The sequence below is a fragment of the Bubalus kerabau genome, chromosome 3 (assembly GCF_029407905.1).
Source record: "Bubalus kerabau isolate K-KA32 ecotype Philippines breed swamp buffalo chromosome 3, PCC_UOA_SB_1v2, whole genome shotgun sequence".
Taxonomy (NCBI): Eukaryota; Metazoa; Chordata; class Mammalia; order Artiodactyla; family Bovidae; genus Bubalus; species Bubalus kerabau.
The window spans coordinates 17,791,009-17,803,848 of NC_073626.1; the positions used below are offsets into that span (position 1 = coordinate 17,791,009).

Here is a 12,840-nt window from a genome sequence, read left to right on the forward strand (position 1 = left end):
TAGTAAGGAAAATGAGTTAAGGGACCTCAATAATATATGGATAGAAAATAAGTTTTAAACGGGAGCATTAATGCATTATAAGTTTTGGGGCAATTTATTATTATTGTTGTAAGTGTATTCCTTTTGATTTTCTACTGCATCAGGTTAATAATTTATTATAAATATTGATACCAACATACAGACACCTACTGCTAAATTTATAGTGAGTATAGAAGACAGAATATATTAGGCAAGAAGTGAAAGTATGGGAAGTCAGCAATGGTAGGAAAGTAAAGGGCAGTATTGCCTTGAGAGGAAGGAAAGTTCTCAAAGTTTCTTGAAACACCAAGAACAAACCAGATGTGAGGAATTAGCTTAATTTGTAAACCAGAAACTCTACCAGAAGTTATTTAATTTCATAAAAACATTACGATGCTAAAACCCAAAATTTAGACAGAGAATAGGGTTGGGTCAGGTATATAGACGTTCAAAATTCTCCATTAATTAGTGCATCAGGCACTCAAGGACCACCCTCACTGAAGTCTTTCTCTATTGCTCAACCTACAGGTACCAGCATGGAGAAAGAGACAGCACTACTTTACAGGCAATAGAACCCTACCTTTATGGCCTAATGGCTTTCCTTAAGAAGCATTCCATGCAGCAGATTTTCTCCATCCCATCCCATCAGGCTGACTCCCCACGGTCAACAGGAGTCCTCACCCTGGGATCATTCCACAATCCCCATGGCTCCAGCTCCCAGCTTCCGTGGACACCAGTGGACTTACAACCCTGTCCAAGGTATGAAACGCTGCAGCATGGCTTGTCTATGTGGTTCTCACTCCGTTCAGACTGTCACAGATTTGTTAGCTCACTCCCCAACTGCTTCAAATGCCTCACCCGTCCCAGTGGACAGCCATAGATGCGGGGATCTCTCCCCAGTGCTTCAGCCCCTTCACCCCCAGGTGCAGGCTGTTCCCACTTGCTCTCCTCCTTCTTTCCCCTTCCTCTTTGTCCCTTCTTTCCTTTGTCCTACTGAATTCTGTATGGATCCGGATATTCCTTCTCAGTAGTCAGGGAGTCCTGCCAGTATTCACCTGGTCTTCTGTGAGAACTGCTGCATCTTTAGACATTCTTGATGCATCAGTGGAGAGAGGTGTACCCAACTTCCACCTACCCCTCTGTCATCTTGTCCACTCCTATTTGGGCATGTATTAGAAATGAATTTCCCTTTCTATTAAGTAACATTGCAATTGCTGCACATGTTTAACTTTTGGTTTTTTAAGAGAACACAGGTAAGTTCCACTCCCTTCATTTGAGTCAGTCATTCAGTCATGTCCAACTCTTTGAGACCCCATGGACTGCAGCACACCAGGCTTCCCTGTACATCCTCGACTCCCAGAGCTTACTCAAACTCATGTCCATCTAGTTGGTGATGCTGCTCAATGATGTCCACTCTCTCAGACAATTTCAAAAATACAACACTATCTTATAGTTACATTAACCATGCTATATATTAGAGCCCTGTTAGTTCAGTTGCTCATTCATGTCCCACTCTTTGTGACCCCATGGACTGTGGCAACACAGGCTTCCCTATCCATAACCAATTCCCAGAGCTTGCTCAAATTCATGATTAGATCCCATGATTAGATCATGAAGCTCAAAGTTATATCTTCAGATTTTATTAATTTTTTATATATGAAAGTGTGTAACCTTTAAAAATATCTCCCTATTTCCCCTACCCTCCAGTCTTCAGCAATTATTTTTTCTACTCTGAGTTCCATCTTTTTTTTTTTTTTTTTTTTGAGATTCCTTATAACTGAGATCATATGGAATTTGTCTTTCTGTGACTTCGTTCACTTAGTGTAATGCCCTCCAGTTATATCTATGTTGCCACAAATGGAAGGATTTCTTTCTTTTTCTAATGGCTAAATAATATTTACCTATATATGTCACATCACATTGTTTTAATCCATTTATTTACCTGTCGAAAGATACTCAGGTTGTGCCTATACCAAGGCTACTGTGAATAATGCTGCAATGAACATGGGAGTACAGATCTCTCTTTGAGACAATGATTTCATTTCCTTTGACTATATATCCAGAAGTGGGATAATGGATCACATAACAGTTCTCTTCTAAGTTTCTTGAGGAACGTCCACAGTATGTTTCCATGGGAGACCGGTATACATCCCTACCAACAGTGCATAAGCACTCCTTTTTCTCCACATCCTCAACAACATCTGTCATTTCTTACCTTTTGGTACTAGCCATTCAAACAGGTATGAGGTGATACCTGTTGTGCTTTTGATCTGCATTTCCTTTGCTTATTAGTGATGCTGAGCATCTTGTCATATACCTCTTGATCATCTATATGTCTTATCTGTGGAGAAATGTCTATTCTTTAAAGATGGAGCATACATTATGTTTGCTATATTGCAATATACGAAACTCAGTTGTCGACGTGTATATCAACAACGAACTATCAGAAAGTGGAATAAAGAAAACAATCCCATTTACTATTGCATCAAAAAAAGATAAAACAATAAGAAATAAACTCAAAAAAGGTGTCAAAAGATTTTATACAAAACCTTTAAGACATTGATAAGAGAAATTTAAAAGCAGTGAAAGATATGTAAAGTTAGGCAGTCTATTCAATGTGATTCCTGAGGTAGGATTTGTATTTCTATAACTTCCCTCTTAGAACTGCTTTTGTTGCATCCTCTAGGTTTTAGATCATCATATTTTCAGTGTTCTTTGTTTCTAGGAATGTTTTGATTTCCCTTATTTCTTCAGTAATCTGTTCATTATTAAGAAATGTGTTGCTTAATCTCCATGTATTTGTGTTCTTTAAAGTTTTTTTCCCCATATAATTGATATCGTCTCATAGTGTGGTCAGAGAAAATGCTTGATATAATTTCAGTTTCCTTAAATTTACTGAGGTTTGATTTGTGACCCAAGATGAGGAAAATGTTCCATGTGCACTTGAGAAGAAAGTGTACTCTTCTGTATTTGGATAGAATGTGCTGAAGATATCAATTAGGTCTGTTTGCTCTAATATTTCCTTTTAGGCTTATGTTTCCTTATTAATTTTCTGTTTTGATGATATATTTCAAAATTGAAACTCCTAATAAGGAAAAATGAGTAGGGGACCTCAACAATACATGGATAGAAAGTCATTTAAAACTGGGAGCATTACTGGATTATAATTTGGGGGAATGTATTATTGCTAATACTACTGTAATTTTCTTCCCTTTAATTCTCTGCTATACTAGGTTGATATTGATTTAAAATAATAATACCAACATAGAGGCACATAGTACTCAAGTTACAGTAGATTGAGAAAGACAAAGCTTATGAGGCAGGAAGTGAAATCACAGAAAGTTAGCAATGGTATCAAAACAAGGGGTTGTATTACCTAGAAAGAAAGAAGAGTTCTCTAATTGTTTGGAGACAACACGAACAAGCCAGATGAGAGCCAACCAGCTTAAACTGTGTACCAGAAACCACACCAGAAGGAAAATGAAGTTCATAAAAATATGCTGATGCTAAACGCCAAAATCCAGACAGTAAGAGAATAGGGTAGGGTTTATGTAGATGCTGAAAACTACTCAGAGAGAGAGACATGGAAGCAAACACACTAATGAGCATCAGAAAGATCAAAGCATAAAAGGGTCTGAAAATAAATCATAAAGAGACTTGGTAGTCTGATCAAAAGAATAAGAGAATACCAAACTATAAAGACTTGTGCACATGATAGACCTAGAGAATGCTCAGGAGAGAAAATTTCAGCCTTAGTGACCAGCGAACAGAGCCTCCAGCATCAGGAACAAAAACCCTGGGCAGGACTCACAACTGTGCGCTTCTGGGAACAGCCTCAGTTTCAAAGTTTGGGCACTATACCACAGAAAAGTGAACTCAGACAAGGATTATAGCCTGCTATGACACTGAATCAAGACAAGTGTTTGTGAGTTTACTTTTCTCATTCAACTATAAAGTTAATGAGTCACTAACCAATGATAACTGACATCATCAGTTTACAATTAGATCCTCTTTAGTCATACAATGGATATCTGAACCTGTTATATGATCCCCAATAACAGTTTTTATAATTGAATTTCTTGATGTTTAATTGAAGGGGAATTGCTTTACAATTCTGTACTGCTTTTGGCCAAACAATAGCATGAATCAGCCATAGGTATACCTATGTCCCCTTGCCCTTGAACCTCCTTCCCACCTTCTTTCCCATCCCAACCCTTGAAGTTGATACAAAAAAATATGGAATGCTTCACAAATTTGTGTTTCATCCTTGGGCAGGGGCCATGCTAATCTTCTCAGTATTATTCCAATTTTTTAATATATGTGCTACCAAAGCAATGACACATCTAACATTTTAACAGAAAAGGAAATCATATAGTTAGTCATCTACCAATAAATGATCAATTACATTAGGAATTAGGGTATTCTGCCATATTTACTACCCCTTATAGAATTGAATTTTATAAGGTCCAAAATTCCATGTAGGAATTAAGCATATATTTATGCATAACACATATAACATGCACAGAAATATATGCACACAAATACATCTGTGTTCATACAACCTATTATTCTCCTTGCCTCTCACAATAAGCTCTTTAGTTGATGAGAGATATAGTCCCAAATTTCTCCAACTTTTATGTCTCCTTTTTGAGAACCACTTCTTTTATTTTCATCACCTAATTTTAAATGACCAGTTTATTCTTAGATACAATGCCCCTTTAAACTAATGAAGAGTAGAGAAAACCTAGTAAATGCTGATATCTTATCCTTAATTAAATTATCACTCTTCTGGTAAATTGGAAAAAGAATCATGTTCAGATCTTATTCAGGAGGATAAAATCTCTATTTTATCAGTTCTCTTGTCCAAACTCAATTCTTGCTCACTTCAGTCTTAAATTCTATTACTTACAAAGGACGCACAGGAAAAGTAATATTAAAATCACGCTTCAAGAGTCTATGATTTTATGCTTCTGTTGTCCAAAGGTAGGGCCAGGAATAATTTCTCAAATATTACAATACATCGTGGAAGCATGAAGGTCTAGTTCTACTATCAAAGAGGAGATGTTTGGAGATGGTTCAAAAACTAAGCCCCATGGGTTGTCAGGATGTACTCCCGACCAAACAGATAAATTTTGTTCCTATAAAGTCAAAGTCAGGAAAAGGCAGGCCTTGTTTGCAGAGCCAGTGACATTGTCTAGGGTGTTGACCAGGTAATATTCTTGTATTACCATTTGGAGATTTATTTGCTATTTTCTCGAAGAAACAAACATAATGAAAGGATTAAGGATGCATAAAAGTAGAAGAGCTGTCAAGGTGCCTAGAAAAAAGGCTAGCCAGGAGAACCAGGCCCCCACACTGATAATCGTCAAAGACTGTAACAGTGAGTGTTTTATAGACAGAGTAGAACAGTGGATAAAACCAATGTTCTAGGGCCACTGCTGTTTTGCAGCCAAAGACAAAATAATTTTCTCTTTAAGCAGAGTCATCACAGCTCCGGATGTGGTCCTGGTTACACACATGCAGACCGAGGGCCACAGGCACGTGTGATGTGACATCAGGAAGTGAACACATGAGTGTGCTGCTGCCCAGTCACCTGCATCTGCTAATAATGGGACCTGGGGAAAATCACTTGCTCTCTCCAAGTCATTGCATCTTAATTGATATAACTTCATGATTATAGTGAAGATTAAGGCTATCTCACAGGGTTCCTGTGAAACACAAATTTTAAGATGTTCTAAAGCTTTTGTGAAAGTATCAAAGACATGCATAGGGTTTTAAGGTGAGTGAGCAGATCCAAGGTACAGTATCCTTTTTCTCTTAGTATTCTCTTTTTAGTTAATAGCAGCAGTCAGTCACGTGTTTACTCTTATCCCAGCGTGATGGTAAACCACACAGATCAACTGGACTTTTCTTGTCATTTCAGTGTCTAAAATGCAAGCATTAGACAATGTAGAGTGAAAAAATTACAAACTCCTAGAGGCCTTGCTGCTGAGAGTCTGCAGAGTCCCAGTATTAAACTGTCTTAAAAGAATGACCTAAGCAATCTGGTTCAGAATTAAGTTCCAAATGTTTGCAGAGCACAGAAGTACTTCTGGGAGCAATACAAAAATGCAGGGAGTAACCTACTTCTCCAACTATCTATCTGTACAATATCATCATCCATTTAAATTTACACAGAAAGCATTCCTTCCCCACCCCAACTACTACAGCACCAACTCCTGCTCAGAGCAACAGGGAAAGAGAAGGCTTCCCTCCACCGGATGGATTTGATCATCTCAGGTGACTATATCATCTCAAAATGGCTCATGTTTTTATTTAAACAGGGTCCTGCCTGCTCCTGCTGCTGGTCATGTCAAATCTGCTCTTGTGCCAAGGCGTCTTATGCCCATCCCTCTGTTCTGACGGGGATGACATCTGCCGGGCCTCCCTTATAGACCTGTTTGTCCGTGCCACCATTCTGTCCAACGGCATGTATAACCACTCCGTGAAAATGTTCACTGATTTTGTAAGTACTGTGGTGGTGGTAGTTTAGTTATTAAGTCGTGTCTGACTTTTCTGACCCCATGGATAGTAGCCCGCCAGGCTCCTAGAAGGAACCTTCGCGTAAGTGACTGGGCTATATCATCCTTTCAATAAGAAGGCTGCATCAGCCAAACTTCAATACCCTCTCTAGGTCAAAGAAGCTATCAGCTCATAAGATGTGGAAATTGAAGAAAGGTTCAGTTTTATGAAATCTCAAAGATTCCTAAGAAGTGCAATAACTGTTTCAATTTCCTTTCATTCATTTTGTTTTTTATTTTCCAAAATAAATGATTTTGTATTTGTAGGCTAGGAATGCCATAAAAGAATACAAAAGACTCAGTGGAATTAACAACAGAAATTTATTTCCTCACAGTTCTGGGGTCTACAAGTCCCAGATCAGGGTGCCAGGAAGGTGAGGTTCTGGTAAGAACTCTTTCTTCCCAGGCTGGCTTCTCCCTGTGTCCTCACACAGGGTGGGGGGTGGGGAAGAGAGACAGAGGAAAAGACACAGAGACGTAGAGAGAAAAGAGAAAATTCTCTGCTGTTTTGCTTCATGAAGACACTAAACCTGTTGGATCAGTTTTCCATCCTATGACCTCATGTAACGTTAATGGGCTTCGCTGGTGGCTCAGATGGTAAAGAATCTGCCCATAATGTGAGAGACCTGGATTCTATCCCTGGGTCTGGAAGATTCCCTGGAAGAGGGAACAGCAAGCCACTCCAGTATTCTTGCCTAAGAACTCCCATGGACAGAGGAGTCTGGTGGGCTACAATCCATTTCAAAACACAGCACTTTGGCAGTTAGGGCTCTAACACATGAATTTGAAGAACACAGATTCAGCCCACAATACTACCTGACACAAAGCACTTTCAGGTGGGACTGGGGAAAAGGAAGCGTGTTGATTTTCTGGTCCTTCAGTGTCTCTCTGGGCTTTCTTCTCCAGGCTCAGGGTAAAGAGCCAGTAAATGAGAACTGCTCTGCAGTGAACTGGGTGGATGGAACATGTTAAACAAAGCTGAATCCAGGTCATAAAAACGAATACTGGTAGTTTTTTGTTAATGCTACAAATTATTGTTTTAAGATTTTGAGATTTAAATAGGTTTTGAGCTACAATAGAAGGGGAGTTTACAATTGGAAACAATTATTCTCTTTCTGATGAAGGTCTTTGAAAATTGTATGTTAATTCTTTTTGGTCAATCAAGGAGCACACAGTAGAGCAGACAGCTAATAAAAAGCGGTGCTAAAGGTTTCTATTAAATTCACGTAGTTCTTTTTAGTCACTATTTTTGTTTCATCCTCCATTTTTGACTGTCCATTTTTTTTCCAACTCTTCCAAGTAATCTCTCTAAATGTTCATAACTTTTGCCAAAGATTAGTTTTCTCTGTCAATGTGTTAGCTAGATTTTTCTACTCTTATTCTCAGTCCATTGCTTATTATTTCTTATAACTTTATGCCATGTTTTTCTGCCATATCATTTTGTCACCATAAACAACATTATATTCTGCACCTGGGATGAACACTAAGCTTTTTGGTATGCGGATTCAGAGATAAGTCAGTCATAACTGTATAACTCCTTGCAAGGGAATATATTGGCTTTAACCCACAGTAAATAAGAGATTAAATGGTTAAATATAGGTGCATGCATGCATTCTAAGTCACTTCAGTTCTGTCCAACTCTTTGCAACCCTACTGACTGTAGCCCAATAGGCTCCTCTGTCCATAGGATTGGCCAGGCAAGAATACTGGAGTATGCTGATGTACACTCTTGCAAGGGATTCACCACAACTAGGGATCAAACCTGAGTCCTCTTATATCTCCTGCATTGGCAGGAATGTTCTTTCCCACTACCATCACCTGAGAAGCACCAAATATTGGTACATATGTACTATATTTGGTTCAAATACTAAAAAATAAACAATATATAATAATATAACAGAGAAGAGAAAAGGTTAAACTTAGAGAAGTTAGATGTAAAATCAATTTTATAGAGACAATGTATAGAAAAAGTAGGAAAAGAATGACTTTCTAATTTGGGGATCCCCCCAGTAAAAAATTATACATGTATCAACATGTTAATGTTGTGGTTTTAGGTTCATCTACTGAATGCCCAACAACCCTAACTAATTGTCTGATCACTTTCAGGATGAACAGTATGCCCAGGGCAAAGAGTACTTTATCAATGCCTCCGACAAGTGCCACACCAATTCCCTCCATATGCCTGAAGATATGGAGCACATCCGACGGATGAATGTGAGTCTTTCACCTGGGGTTTTTACTGTATCAAATGAGACAGTATGTAGGTTACCAGGCTTCAGATTATTAGAGGTAATGTTAACTGTACATGCAGAAAAAGTTGGAGGCCTGTAAGCAATTGAAGAGAAATTATATTATGCAGTTGATGAAGCATGAGCAAAATCAAGGGATGACTAAAGATCTATAGTAGCAACATAAATAACAGATCTATAAATCATCCATGCAGACAAGTTTACTTCACCCAATGCATTAGACACAGGATTGCAGCTATTATACTGTACGAAAACAGGAAATAAATGGGAATGTCCATATGTAAAATAAAAGATTGCAAAATTCATGAATATGTAAGAAACACACCCCAGTTTTGAATACTCCCTGTTACTAGTGACTCCTACATGGGAATCCTATACTGCACCACCCGAGCCATCGCATCTTCCTTTCAAGGCTCTCCTTATTCTGCTTCTATTTCCCTGACACCACCTTCATTCGTCATTCTCAATGATTCCTCTGTCACCTTTTATTCTTAATTTGTAAGTCTCCCCAACAATGGCCTATAAAACATTGTTTTGCTTCTCATGGCCGTAACGATTGCCTCTGTTCTGAGAACAACACAGTTTACATATCAAGCCTCAATCATTCATGGCAGCTCCAAATTTTCATCATTATAATCTCTCCTTTCTGATTTCCTGCATTATCCTTCGTCCCAACATTATTTAAAATATTTTCACATGCATCCCCTCTTAAAATACTATCTTCTTTCTCTACAACCTTCTTAATGATACCAGCATTCTTTTCCTCTGTTAAGCTCATTAATAATGAGGATAATCAAGTAAAGGACAAAGATCAAAGAGGAAGAGGAGGAGGGATTTTTCAATAAGCTTAAATTTAAATTTTATTGAGAGTTACTACATGGCTATACATTTTACTCAGCATATAAACATGCTGAGGACTATATTTAATCCTATTCAGTTCTCTGTTCTTTACCACTAAAACAGTTCATGGCTGTAAAGAAATCAAGCATATTAACTAGAGATCTTCAGCCCCCGGGATTTTCAAGCTCAATTCTGGTAGTAGTAGTGAACTAGAGGGGAACCCTCCATTGTGAATCCCACTGATGCTGTTACTAAAGACAACGCTGTGCCATTTTCTGCCTGGACACATGTCAACAAAACAGACTCTTCTGATATCAGCAGGGGGCTGGTGTTGGGATCAGCTGAGAAGAGAAGCCTATTTAGGAATGTCTTGTCTTCTTCATTGTCTCTTTGTTGTAATATCATAAAACAAATTACTGATCAAAAATAAATACGAAGGACTCATCTGATTCATTAATACGAATGAATCACTGGGTGACACTGATGTGGGCACAGGTGGAATCCCTCTTTCCTGGGTCAGGCCCTGCAGCACATACTGACTTGTGTAAATACTTAGATTCTCTCAGGCAAATATACAAACACAAAAGAACTCACTGAGTGGTGGTAGAATTTCAGAAGAAAAAAGAAAATTCTTCATGGTATAAATTAGAACTTATCAGAAATATTAGTAAAATAACCTAGAGTTTTAATAATTCAACAAAGTGTGAACTAATAGCTTACATTTTATACTTTTGCAGCTTTTACTACCTTCAAAAATCTCTGCATGCACATAGGAATAACCAAGAGTTTTTTAGGTCAGCTGCTCTGAGCAAAGATCACATGTCACCAAAACCACTGAATTATTATTTTAATGAGACTGTTTCTTATGCTTGCTTAGAGTAAAGGCCTTATTATGTGGATACTCATGTTACTGTACTCCTGGCAAAAACCTCTGTATCAGCTAGTCACGGACCTGCGGAGTGTGAAAGAAGTCTCAGATACTATCCTATCCAGCGGTAGAGAAAATGTGAAAAAACTAAAAGAACTTCAAGCACTCATAGAGAGGCCGTTCAGCCAGGTGAGCATCCTGCAGAGGGCTTTCATGCTTTGCTCATGGATGAAAGAGGTGACCTCTGTTATGTGTAAGGAGTTTGGAAATATCTCATTTTGTAAGAAAAAGATTCATGACTTCTATATTCTAGACTGCTACTACATAAAGCAGGAGCCTAGTCATTCATAGTGATAGATTCTACTGTAAAGGAATCAGAATTTCACTGCAATTTTTGACATGTGCAGCCTTCCCTACATTACATACAATTCCACCAAAAGCTTGCCTCTTCCTGGGAACTGGTGGTTGAAATATTTTCAAGAGTAAGAGAACTAGAGTACAGAATTTCCAAGATCAGCATTTTCTTCAAAGTATCCCAGGACATCTGCTATTCAAGTTCCACTTGTCTTCTTTATCTGCGCTCCTCAAATCAAAGGATGAGAGTGGGAAGGAAGCAAAGAGAAAGTTAAAACTAAACTTGAGTTATGTTTCTGCTTTTTAGATTCCTAATAGTTTTCTTAGAGGCTGGCTCCAAATCCATATCTAGAGAATTTTATATTTGTATGTCTTCCCCAAATCTTAATTTGATAATTAGAAGGAACAAAGATAAACAAATACTAATAAAACACATAAGAAGTCATTATCTTTTGGATATTCAGGTTATTTTTACAGCCAGGAGGAAGATGTACATCGCTCGCGTTTACTGGTTTGGACGATCCCTACTGTCGAGCAATGAAGATAGGCGTCATTCTGCATTTTTTAACCTGTTCCACTGCCTGCGCAGAGATACACGTAAACTTGACATTTACACCAAGTTCGTGGCATGCCGACTGATCTATAAGAAGTGTTAAATCCACATCTATAACATCCAGGTCTGAGATGGTCATAATGATCTATCCCATAGCAAGCTTATTTGAAATTTACAGATTTTTAATTCATGCTCTGTGAAATGGGTCTCTTCTTAAAAAAATAAACACAGACTCTGTAGAGATGTCAAAATCTAAGAGGGCAATTTGTCAACATTTCTTATTTTCATTTAATATAAAATAAAAAAAAAAATCTACCCCTACAATTGAAAGAATGAAGCTCCTATTAAAATTAGTCACAAATAATAGAAGCTGGCATTACAAAGAAGACCATTAAAAATTACTTAAGAATCACAGCCAATTATTCTGGGTCATGTTATTAGAGTCAAAGAATTAGACAATTGTTCATCATTCTGGTCATGCTACCAAGAAGACTGAATTCTCAGGATTCTTTATGAAAGCCAGCCACGAATTGTCAGTCAACTGTTACAATCACAGTGTTACACCAGACAATATAAATGCTTTGAACCTTTGTATAAACAGCACGAGTTTTACTGAACTATCTAAGGATTGTTAGGATGCTGTCTTAGTCCTTCTGGGTTACTATAACAAAACATCAGAGGCTTAAAAACAATGGAAATGGATTTCCACAGCGTGGTCATGCAGGGTTCTTTCTGGTCATACACTTCTTACTGTATCCTCACACGGGGGAGGGCTCGGGAGCTCTGTGGGTCTCTTATATATAAAAGCACTCAACTCATTGAGGAGGCTCCATCCTTATAATTCCATCACTTCACAAAGGCTCCGCCCATGGATGTCATAACCATGGGAATCGGGATTTTGTCATATGAAATTTCTGGGGAACGCAAAGGCTGAGACTATAGCAGATACAAACGTGAACTGGCTCATCCTCCTGCAGTGGCTGTCATCACCCACACTCCGCTGTATCTTCATTTCCTGCATCACCTTGCAGCCATGCCAATCATTCTATCACTCAGGGTTTCACAAGTCCAGGTCAGTCAAGTGTCAGCTCCATCTCATATTCAGCCTATTCAATGTTTCCCTCTCCCCTGCTGAGGCCCAGGGAACCTACCAGGAAGTGCAGATGTGTCCATTTCTGCAAGGTCCCTTATCTCTCCCTCTCTGGATCTTCATTCCTTGGGCCATGTTGGATCAGGGTAAATGGTAACAAGATGGGAAAGTTCTGACATCACTGACTTACATGGTGCTGTTGAAGCCTTTTCTTGGTCTAGACGGACTGATCTGAAATTCCCCCTGACTGACAAGTGTTTCCCTTGTGGGGTATCCTGGTGATTTTCCAGGACATTCACAAGTTGGGG

General features: G+C 38.5%; 1 protein-coding gene and 1 non-coding gene across 2 annotated transcripts; one reads left to right on the forward strand and one right to left on the reverse strand.

Moving 5' to 3' along the window:
* The first annotated feature begins 722 nt into the window (after positions 1-722).
* On the forward strand, positions 723-11,545 carry LOC129647448 (placental prolactin-related protein 4). The gene is made up of 5 exons (XM_055574539.1): positions 723-777; positions 6,342-6,523; positions 8,685-8,792; positions 10,545-10,724; positions 11,354-11,545. Exons 1-5 carry the CDS (start codon positions 723-725, stop codon positions 11,543-11,545), a joined length of 717 nt encoding a protein of 238 aa, XP_055430514.1.
* LOC129647999 (U6 spliceosomal RNA) lies at positions 4,249-4,353 on the reverse strand. The gene has a single exon (XR_008712605.1). It is a non-coding gene; the product is annotated as a U6 spliceosomal RNA (small nuclear RNA).
* Positions 11,546-12,840: the final 1,295 nt, after the last annotated feature.